At 37.3% G+C, this 12,008-nt stretch overlaps 1 protein-coding gene across 2 annotated transcripts in view; it reads right to left on the reverse strand.

Annotated features, from left to right (window-relative positions):
• Nucleotides 1-3,459: 3,459 nt before the first annotated feature.
• Nucleotides 3,460-12,008, reverse strand: part of LOC148941742 (UDP-glucose 4-epimerase-like) — a 49,995-nt gene continuing 41,446 nt past the window's right edge. For both annotated transcript variants that reach the window (XM_089104645.1, XM_089104644.1), the window contains exons 7-9: nt 7,764-7,852; nt 5,509-5,701; nt 3,460-3,657 (exon numbers count right to left, since the gene is read on the reverse strand). In XM_089104645.1, the coding sequence (XP_088960771.1) occupies nt 3,602-3,657; nt 5,509-5,701; nt 7,764-7,852 (338 nt within the window). In that variant the 3' untranslated portion in view covers nt 3,460-3,601. The remainder of the gene's footprint in view (nt 3,658-5,508; nt 5,702-7,763; nt 7,853-12,008) is intronic.

Raw genomic sequence — 12,008 nt, forward strand, 5'->3', positions numbered from 1 at the left:
TTATTATCCTAAAAGACCTAATTTCGAGAACTTTCAACAACGCTGAACAAAATGGATATCTCAAATTTTGATTGGAACTCTTTAGGAAAATGATGGGCGTGAGAGGAGGGTTAGTTGCCCGTCAATCAGTTTCGACCATTAAAAAGGGCACTAGCCCTTTTAATTTCCAATTGAATGAGCCCTTTTTGAAGATTCTACAACATCGCTTTGTATAAAAACCTTATATGCCCCCAGGGCAGAACTTACAACCCTTGCCCTGAGGGATGTGGGAGGAAGGGGTTGTCATCCTTAAAAACCTATTTCCAAACCTTTCAACTACGTTGAATAAAATGTTTATCCAAAAATATTGATTGGATGTGTTTGGAGAAAAGATGGGTGTGAAAAGAGAGTTAGTTACCCTCAAATCACTTTCGACAATTAAAATTGACAATAGCCCTTTGAATTTCTAATTGAATGAGCCCTTTTTAAGTTTCTCTATGATGATGTCAATATAGTTTTTATATACTCCTCGGGCATAACTTATAGCCCTTGCCCTGAAGACTTTAGGGGGAGTGTCCTGCTCAAAGGTATAATTTCCTGAACTTTAAACTGCGTGGAACAAAATGGTTATCTCAAAATTTGGACTGGATGTGTTTTGGGAAATGGTGGGCGTGGAAGGGGTGTTAGTTGCGTTCTAATCATTTTCGACTATTAAAAAGGGCATTAGCCATTTCCATTTCCAATCGAATGAGCCCTTTTCGAAGTTCCTACGACAATACATTCTATAAGAACCTTGTATGCCCCAGGACATAACTTACAACCCTTGCCCTGAGGGCTGGTGGGGGGTTGTCATCCTCAAAGACCTAATATACAGAATTTTCAACTACGTTGAACAAAATACCTATCATAAAATTTTGATTGGATGTGTTTGGGGAAAAGGTGGGTGTGAGAGGGGGGTTATCTGCCCTCCAATCGCTTTCGACTATTAAAAAGGGCACTAGCCCTTTGAATATCCAATCGAATGAACCTTTTTTAAAGTTTCTACGACAACGCTTTCTATAAAAACCTTATAAGCCCCCAGGGCATAAATTAAAACCCTTGCCCTAGGCCCTTTTCGAAGTTTCTACGACAACTTCTTCGATACAAAGTGCCCTGGTCTAAAAGAAAAAATCATAAATAATACTTTGTGCCAACATCGTTCATATATGCCCCTAGGGCATAACTTAAAGCCCTTGCCCTAGGGTTGTGGTGGAGTACCCTCCTCAAAAACATATTTTCTATCTGGAAATCAACTACGCTGAACAAAATGGCTATCTCAAGATTTTGATTGGGTGTGTTTGGGGGAAGGGTGGGTATAGATGGGGTGTCTGTTGCACTCAAATCCCTCTTGACTATTAAAGAGGACACAAACCAGTCTAATTTTCAATCGAATTAGCCATTTTCGAAGTTTCTAAGACAACTCCTTTGATAGGAAGTGCCCTGGTATGAAAGATAACAAACAACCAAAAAAAATACATGGTGCCGACATCGTTCTTTACTTAGGCAGTGCGATTGCGCTGCCTATGATACTACCTAGGTAAGTGAAGTCTGATTGACGTTCTCACTACCCGGCATCGACTTCACATATCCCTAGTCCTAGCAATTTAATTTTGCTACTATAAATTTCCATATCTATTCTTGCGCTTCCAACTCCCGAAACATTAAAAAAATCATTCATTTTGCTAAAAATTTTATCTAGAATGCTCAAACAATCAGCACAATTTAAGTCTAAGAGGGTTTTACTTCCCCTATTGGTTCCACGCTCTCCCGTTGATTTGCCGTGCTCATAGAACGAAGCTCATCAAAAGTATCCATATAAATAGAGATAGAACAGAAACCTGTTTAACTCCTGATTTAATAAGGAAATAATAAGTAACCCCATTTCCTGCCATAACTGCAGCAATGCTTTTGTCGTACATAGCCCTAATCACTGTAATGTGTTTAATTGTTACACTATACAGGAATAAGTTCTTCGCTAAAGCATCTTCATTGGCTGAATCAAACGTTTGTCGTATATATATATATATATATATATATATATATATATATATATATATATATATATATATATATATATATATATATATATATATATATATATATATATATATATATATATATATATATATATATATATATATATATATATATATATATATATATATATATATATATATATATATATATATACCTTTTGACACCAAGTCCATCTTGTGTATTTACAAAATATTTTTGCGTAAGATGAATTTTGAATTATTGCTTCTAAGCAAGATTGGTAATAATGCACATCAAAATATAGATCAATACTTCGATATTCTCAAAAACGTTATCACATTGACGGCAGGCCACCCCCAAGGTTTTTTTGGAACCCTCATTTGTTTTTGTTTGTATTTAAAAATTTTTTTGCCAATTTGATCAAGTATTGACGTCCTTGTAACAGTAAGTAAAGTAAGTATGACGGCACTAGACCCTTAAGGTCCAAACCGAGGGTACTGATCTCCGTTTCATGGCCCTTCTGCCAGGAAGTGGAATGGAGGGCTGGGGGCCAGCCATCCTGTGCCTTCTCACAACCCTCCTGCTTACCTTCCCCAGATTTATTCAGGTGCCCATTTAGAGCTGGGTCGACTCTGGCTAAGCTTAAAGAGTCACACCACTGACCCGCGTCCCAAACCAAATAACTGACCACACCATGAATCGAACCAGTGCCCCTTGGATAAAGAATTCTCAACCCAGCGCACGTCCACTTAGCCAGGATGGCTCCTTGTAGCAGGTTTTAGGTTTAAGGTAAAATCCGGGGCTCTTAAGCTTTGGGTGACTCCAAAGACCAATGAAGTTAAACTTTCCCTTTAAGAAGTAAATAATGTTAAAATTAAAGCCCTGTTGAAGGGATGAAAGGAATATTGTCAACACAGTAACTTGCCCATTATCCAAAGGTGTTACGGCCAAAAGATCCATTTTTGACATAAAACTGCATTTTCGTAAAACTGCATTTGCACAAGATGATACTATACTTAAAAGGGTGTCTAGGGTAACAGCTGTGTTGGCCTGAGGGGGCTTGTCGCTGCAGTGAGTTAATGGTAGAATTAATCATTATCATAAATTGTAATAATATAATCGGGAAGTAATTTGTTATGCGGCAGGGAGCAACTGCCCCCTCCATACCCAAGTTTGCCGCCCCAGCTGAAATTCAGTTTCTGCAAAAAATATGGTCATAACTAAGATAAGCCTGCACAATTGAAATCTCCAGAGAAACAGGTCAGCTTTCTTTAGTATATCTTTGCCTGTATGGTAATAATTAGACCATTTTTCTGTTTTCGTCGTCATTTTCACTTGATTTGGGAAAAATGACTCCAACTTTGCCTCCCCCCAGGATTTTTACGAAATTACGCCACTGAATATAATCATTAATAATAATACATAGTTATTAGATTAATCTGCTGATTAAAACTTAATTTGGAATTTATATAAAAAGTTTAATAAAGAAACAAAACTGAGAAAATGGTGACTGACATTAACCAAAACCGAGTGTACAATTTTTAACAAAGAAATAAATTAAATCAATATCTTCCAACTAACACGTCAATTATTCATGTAAATATCCTTTTGGGTTCATGGTTTGCCATCTCCAGTAGTCACGACCTGAAAAGGGCGTAAATGATTAACTCATTAATCACTTTTATCAGAATATAGTAATAAAATCGGTCTGACGTCTGTCTAACGCTCATGGCAAGCAAAGAGCGATTATTATCAATCGAGACCAATTTAAAAAAAAAAAAATTAACTTGGCAATCTACAACGCCCTTTAATAAATACCAAAAGGAAAAAAAATATATTTCAAAATTACGTCTTCGCTTTCTTTTTTTTCATACTACTGGAATAAATTGCAAATTTTAAAGGCTTCAAATGAACATCCTTCCTAAAGTCTTGTTTTAATGTTGCTCCTACATTTTCCTAGTTTATTCTCTGTTTTCTCTCTTTTCTTACTTTTCTTTAGTTTCTTTTCTTAGTTTACTCTCTCTTAATTTTAATATGCGACAAATCACAAAGGACAGAAAAGCTTTCGTTTATTCTAGCATTGCGATTCATACTTCGTGTTAACAATATCTTGCTTAGAGAAACTAATACCCACACTACCCTACCTCCATCTCTAATATCCATCAGTTACGGATTTATGTGTCAATGAATGAAAACCAAAATATGAAACTAGCGCCTAAGCATAAGAAGAAGGACTTGATACCCCTCCCCCGAAATGTTAATTTTCTCCGAATTTCTGGACACTTTCTATTCAAATTATAAAAGATATTTTCTAGCATTTCGGTTCTCTTCTGCGTGCAGTGGCGGATCCAGGGAAAGGGGGACGAGGGGGGGGCGCCCCTCTAACGTCTTCTTAAGTAGTGTAATTTGCTTATTTAACGCATGGTTGCGTTAATTAAACTTGCTCCTAACGCAAGTTTGTCGGATCAACCTATTTTTGCCCCCCTTCCCCTAAAAAAAAACTCCTGGATCCGCCCCTGTCTGCGTGCCTACCTGCTTGGGACTTACCAAATACAAAAAAAAATAAAAACAAAAATTCAAAGAGTCAATTCACATACACAAAGGTGACTAGATATAATAAGAAAAAAACAAAATATGTTTAAAAACTCGATTACGAATGAACTCTGTCCAAGGCTTTTAGACACAGATAATGATCAGTGAATTTGACATATTTTGTTTAATGCTTTTGTCTTTAAAACACCGACTAAAATCGGGTTCTTAGGAATACATAGCACTCAAGGCCACCTCCAGGGGGGCTGTGTTGTTGAACCCCCCCTACCAAAATGATTGTCCGACTTGCAAAAACGTAACAAAATGCACATAAACAAATCTTGATACTTTTTTTTTAAGTTTTTTGTGTAAACCCTGCTCACCCCGAAACAAATAACCCCCCACCAAAACAAAATCCTGGATACAGCCCTGACATCACTATTGCTCTAATTTCCTACTTTTTTACTACCACTGAGACCTTGCTCCTCTACTGGTTTCAACATAAAATGAAACTGTTTGAAAAGTAGTCACCGACAAACTTCACCGATTCTCTTCTACAATTTCGACACTCTTTAACTGTATCTTTAAGATAGGTAAACTTTAATTCCGCCAGGATTATTAAGGGTAAGCATAAGGTCCAGAAGAGGAGCAGAAGAAGGGCAAATTGTCATCCTATTCCACCATTTCTTCGAAGCAATTGGTCTTTTTCTTATTGGGGATAGGAAGCGCATATTTCTTTATTGGACGCTGGCAGCAGAGCCTCTAAAGCAACCACTGTAATAAAGAAACAATCCTGCTATACATTATATCTGTTAGAGAAGAAATAACACCCCCCTTTCGTTCCGTTAATCTCCTTTCCCCATTTGGCTGTCTGCATAATTTTGGTAAATATTAAAGAAATTATAGTCCAAGAAGTGATTATTCACAATGATGTCATCATGTGATTTGAAGGCGAGGAAAACTTACACATGTCCTTAGCGTCAAATCTTGGCTTCCAGCCAAGTTCAGTTTCAGAATCGCTGGCATCACAGTAGAGAGCATCCACGTCTCCTTCCCTTCTTGGCAGTATGACGTGAGGAATTTTCACATTGTTGACTTCCTCGAATGCATTTTTCAGCTCTAAAACACTGAGGCCTTTACCAATACCGAGGTTGTATGGCTGGAAAATAAACATATCTAAAAAAATTTTCTCTTGTGCTGAGCTTTATTATGCTTTTTAAAAATAGTAGTGAAGGGCAAAACATTTCCGCCATAAAAAAGCCAATCAGGGTATTACCACCGCCGACAATCATAGCTGTGAAGGAGCATTTACAAACATCTCAAGACTCCCAGGGTAATCCCAAGTCTTGAAAGAAATGTTAAGAATGTAAAGCATAATGATATGCATACTTAATATATCAAGCTCTTTGGAAAGGTCCCAAAGAATGGCAGCCACCCAAGAGTTACCCGAGAACTTGCAGTGCCGGTTCATGAGCCATCGAAGTGACCCCCCCCCCTCAAAATAAGAGAAGAAAACAGAAAATGATTTATTAACGAATTTGTTTCATAAGTACCAGAGGGGTGAGAGTCGTGGGCAGAGGGATAGTAGCTACAACTTGAGACAGATCGAAAGGAATCCCGTTTTTTTTTCTCTAGAGCCACTTCATATGGAAGGGATGATCGTAGAAACTTCAAAGGGGGCTCAATCGATTGCAAATTGAAAGTTCTAGTGCTCTTTACGAAAGTTAACAGAAATTAGAGGGCAACAAGACCCCTCTCATTTCTTTTTCAGCTTTCCTTCCTCCGAAGACATCTGGTCAAAATTGTGATATAGCCATTTTTTCAAAATAGTCTAAAGTTCATATAACTGGGCTCCTGGGGATGCCTTGACCTCTCTACAACACCTGAGGCAAGGTCTGTAAATTATGCAAGTTGCCTATTGTTTCAATGTAGGTTTGACTTTATGGGAAAGGAAGCATATTTAATCCTAGGTCTACAAAAAGATTTAAGGTAGTAAGGTGAAACTTTCAGGAGATGTTGAGCAAAATTGAAAAACACTATGTGCAGGCTAATTGTCAAAAGGGCGTATCAGCAATATCTTAGGAGCGGCTAAGGGTATTGAATTATAACTTTCGGGCGTTTTAAGTAGAATGATGAAATATAACCGGAGAGCAACCAGCCATTCCTCACCCGTTTGAGATTCCCCCTCAACACGAAAAAACATTTTCAGGTCCAATAGCTCTACCTCCAGGGATGACAGAACCGCTCCCCCCTGTGGCAATGGAGCAAGGGTCATGAATTATGCAACTTGCCCATTGTTTACACATAGGATTAAGGTTTATTACTATAAACCTTATAAATTACTAAATTACTAAGTATAAATTACTAAAAAATAGACCTTAGAACTCCCTGACGCAGAAGAAAATAAAGAGAAAGAGTAATTGTGTCTGGGGGAGTTGTTAAATAGTAGGGGGATGGTCTGAGCTCCGTTTTCAGTTATCTATGTTACATGCCGCCTTTAAACTCGATAGTATTATCTTTAAGTCTGTCTTTTTTTGTATGCTGGAGAAGGTCAGGACAGGGTGGGGTCTCTTTGGGGGGAGGAGGATAAGTAGGAGTATTTTTGCCTAAGCAAGTAATTCACTTAAGAATTATTTACGAGGCTCGATGGTTTTAAGTTAAGTTTAAACGCAGTAGGTTTCTGGTTCTATCCTGCAATGAACCAATTTCAGGTTTTATATAATTCTGCTTTTGTAACAAGAAACAGTGATAATCCGAAAGCGGCTCAAGGAAAAACACGGGGAAACTTGTTTACATTGGGAGAGTAGTTAATATGGCTATACAGGTGAGTTAATTGGGTCAGGGGCAGAAGACAGTTGATTACCCATCTGGATTTTCCGCTCCTCTCCCTAGATTTTCAAACTACCTGTTTGGTATTTTCATTGAAAAATAAACTTCTTTTGGTATATTATTGCAATAACAACAACAAAACCCGCCCCTTAGATTTTAAGAAACATATTCAGGCCCCCCCCTCCCCCCGTATATTTTCGTGGACTGATGCCACCGGAGAGATACAAAAAGTACTAGAAATTAAAGAGATAATACTAAAAGTATACGATAAAGCACTGCAAATATTCCTGAACAAAATCTGTAGTTTTAGCTTTTTTAGCATAATCTGACTCCCATGTCATTTTAAGTTACGCAGGCATAATATAGATAATAATAGCAAAAGTTGGACTTACCTTGAATTTCAAGTATTCACTTTCAATTTTTTTCAGTGCCGCTAAATGTCCAGAACACAAGTCCATTATATGAATATAGTCGCGAACACCTTGAATAATGAGTTCAAGTTCAATGGTTTATTAACAAATAGTAACTCAAATCTAACATAATAAAAATACGGACACCGAGAACCACAATATTTCCTTTGAAACAGAATATGCAGAGTGGACCCTGCTCCTTCTCTTAGAATCAACCTTGCCTCCCTCTTTTCAAATTATTAGTAAATAATTTATACCTCCTTGCTGCTAGCCTCAAACCATCCCATTGAAAAGAGAGAAAAAATAGATTTACAAACCAATTCATTCTGAAAATATTGTGAAAGGGTAAAACTATTGTGAAAACAGTGAAAGGGTAAAACTATTATTTCAATACTATAAAGCAATAAATTATAAAATAATGAAAGACCAAAAAAAGAAAGAAAAAGAAAGATTATCGATCAGCAAAATCCATGCCCCCCTCCCTGTCTAAAGGTAAAAGGAAGGTAAAGGGTACGGCACTAGATCCTTTAAGTACTAACCAGCGGTGCTGATCTCCGTTTCAATGCCCTTCAGCCAGGAAGGGCAATGGGGGGTTACACTTCCCCCAATATCTGGGAGCGATTAAAGCATAAACCAGCTTATGCAACTATTTATGATTTTTTTCATTCGGTTTTTGGTTTATGTCCCAGTTTGGAATAAACAAGAAGTATTAAAAAGCCATTGAACCAAATAAGACATACAAAAAGGGATTTGACCAACTATCAAAGCGCAATGAAGGGGAATGGGATGGACTGTTTGTCAATTTTCCAAGTATGTTTGGTCTAAAAAAAAGGGGGAAACGGATTTTGTAAAAAAAAGTGAACCTATAAATTCCTTGGACACCAAATAAGATAAAGAATAAAGGATTTTTTTTTCTTTAGGAGAGAGGAAAATAAGCACAAAAAAAACTTAACGAAAAAAAATAGTAAAAAGTAAAAAGTTCGATAAAATTAAAAAAAGGCGTGTAAAATTAAACGAAGAAACAATAAAACAATATACTAATGCCAAGATGAGACTTACTAGCTGTAGCTCAAGAAAAACTCAATATAGACCCAAACCTATATTTGTCTGAACGTGAATAAAGTTTCAACAATTGCCACCATTTACGATGCTTTAGAATCAATTTTTGTCTGAAATTCTAGTCAAACAGTTCGTCGTGACGAACTACAAGTAAGGAGCAACTCGGGCTAATAATAAATTCAAATTCATTTAATTTAAAAACAAGACATAGCTCTCGTGGGCAAAGCCCAAATATGATATAGCAAAATAAAGTTGTCTCATAAAACTTCGTCAGGATAAATAAACTAAAGGATAAAAACACTTGAGATTGAGAATAAAATTATCTGATAAAACTTCGTCAGGATAAAATAAACTAAACAATAAAAACACTAGAGATCATTGTAATATTTCACAAAGCTTGGCACAAAGCTTTTACTGTAGCGAATGGTGTTACAGTGGACTAAGGTTAGTTTCGGAACTATCTCAGCCACTTCCCTTGGGGGGGGGGGCAATATCTTATAGGGACAAAAGGCGGGGAAGGAATGATCGGTAGATGGGATGTTGAAGGAGGGGGGAGCCAAATCTTTGGCATAATTTTTCTCGGTGGGAAGAAAGGGATTCAAGTTTGAATTCTTTGAGGTAAAAGGAGTAAAGCAGAGGGGAACCGCCATAAATGATTTGCAGTGATCTTTTCTGGACTCGTTCTAATTTATCAGTTTCATCCTGGGTAAGGGCAAAGTGCCAAACCGGACAAGCATATTCAACTAAAGGGCAGATGAAAGTGTAAAATATTCGTTTCAGCTTGTCCTTAAGAACTCGAAATTTTTTGAATGTTTTTAGCATTTAGATTGCGCCGTTAGCTTTTTTTACAATTGTCTTTGTATTCTCCCGCCATGAGAGGTCAGAAGAAATCACCACACCAAGTAAAGTTATTTTATGGCTTATTAGTTCGGAAGCGATAGGAGGTTCGAAAGACGGTTGAGTATTCTGAAGAAAAGACGCGACCGAGAATTTGTCTTTATTCACGACCAGGTTTAATTCAGCCGCCTCTGAGGTAACTTGGTCGATGAAACCAGCAGCATTGCTCTTCGAATCCTTCGATACGATTTCCGTTAATGACAAGTCGTCAACGTATTTCCATCTGTCCTCCAGCTCTGCAGCAATTTCATTTATCATGAGGAGGAAGCCCAGCGGCCCGATCACAGGTCCTTGTGGAATTGCACAAAAAACTGGCAGAGAAGTGGAAAATTGGTCTTTATACTTCACAGTTTGCTCTCTATTTGTTAAGAAGCTCTTGATGATTTAAATAATAAAGCTGGGTATATTTTTTTCCGCCATTTTTTTCTAAAAGGATTTTGTGATCAACAAGGTCAAATGCTTTTCTGAAATCAATTGCAATTAAATTTATCCATTTTCCAGGTTCATCCAGGTGTTTTAAAATAAAATCAATTAAATTAAATAGGTAATGAATTGTCGAACACTTAGGGATGTTACCAAATTGCTTTCGATCAGTTACTTTCAAAAGATATTTTTTCAGCCATGCGGCAACAAAGCTTTCGTATATTCCGCTAAACACTGACGTAACTGTGATCGGCCGGACACCCGAGAAATCATTAGCTGCTCCTTTCTTTGGAATGGGGGTAATAAACCCTTTCTTCCATTTATTTGGAAAATATCCTGTTTTTGTTATATTATTGAAAATTATCTGAAGGGGAAATGATAATTCTTTAGCAAATGCTATGATGAGAGCAACAGGAATGTCAAAAGGGGCAACGGAAGTTCTTTTTAACGAAGAGAGCTTACGGATTATACTTGCCGATGAAATATGAGCTATTAAATTATCATCTGAAGGAGTAGTTAAATTTACTGGAGGATCCTCGGGTGGAAGAGGGGGGCATAACTGCACAATTGAAGCAAAATGGGCATTTAAATCATTCGCAGTTTTCTCTAGAGGCTCCTCCTTAATGAAGTCAACTGGTTGAGAACTTTTACCAGTCAGACTCTTTATTTTACTGAAAAACTGAGAAGGCTTGGACTCCAAAAGATGGTCAACTTCATTTTCATAGTAATTTGCTTGTGCCTTTTTTATTTTCCATTTTATTTGGTTTGCCAACTGTTTTGCTTGGTTCTCTTGACATTTTCGTATTGGGTGCAATTTATGTTTTATCAGTTGCTTTATTTTTGAATTTACGTATGGTGTATCACTAGAACATAATTTAGTCTTATGTTCGGGAAAGCACTCGAAAAATTTTGAATTTACCTTATTATGGAATTCTTTTACTTGGGAATCCAAGTCTTTAGTTGAGGAGACCGCAACCCAGTTTTCTCCTGTTATCCAGTCACCGAATTGCAGCGGACCATGGTCAGTGATCGGCCTTGAAGTAACTTCGGCTACTGAATATATAATTTTTACTTTTTCCAAGGGGTTCCACTGTAACATATAATGATAACTTCCACCAAGTGGTGCTAGTTTACTTGGATTCTGGTAATATTCCGAAAAATTTGTCAGGATTACATCCAGAGAAGTATTCTCTTTAGTTGTTGGGAAATTGACTAGAGTTTTAAGGTTAAGTGACCTGGCCAGCGATTTGCTATCGCATTCGTTAGCATCTCCTAGCATTACTACTCCAAAATATGGGTGAGTTCTCTGGACGTAATCTGTCGACTCCTGCAGCTTATCCCAAAAAGCTTTTCTGGCTGCAGCTGGCTGACCAGGTTAATAATAGAAAACGCACACTACTACAGCAGAGAGCGGCCTAGGGAGTCGCTTACGTTGGGCTTTCACCCAAATAATTTAATAATTATCTTCAAGAAAAGGTATATTGAAAAGCTGAGGTTTAAAATCTTGGTGCAAGAGTGTCATAACTCATCCTCTTTTTTTCCCAAGAGGATGGTCATCAGGCCGAAGTCTAATAAAAGAAGAAAAGTTAGAAACCCTCAATAAATTAAGATCTTGCCGGTGGACCTCGGAAACACACATAACGGAAGAGCCAAGCATCTGAGACGTGGTCTGAAGTTTTCTAGATTTAAATTTCGGCGTTGCTGTAAAGGAAAGAAGGAAATAAGTAACGTTTTTCGTGAAACTCCCGGGAAAAACATTTATTTTGGAATTTCTTCCCCCTATCGCGACTGGAGCAGCAACAGGATTATTTAAACTGAAGTCACCAACAATTTTTTCCTTCTGCAGGG

Source organism: Artemia sp. Qi Xiang Cuo, chromosome 18 (assembly GCF_049724085.1).
Source record: "Artemia sp. Qi Xiang Cuo chromosome 18, ASM4972408v1, whole genome shotgun sequence".
Taxonomy (NCBI): Eukaryota; Metazoa; Arthropoda; class Branchiopoda; order Anostraca; family Artemiidae; genus Artemia; species Artemia sp. Qi Xiang Cuo.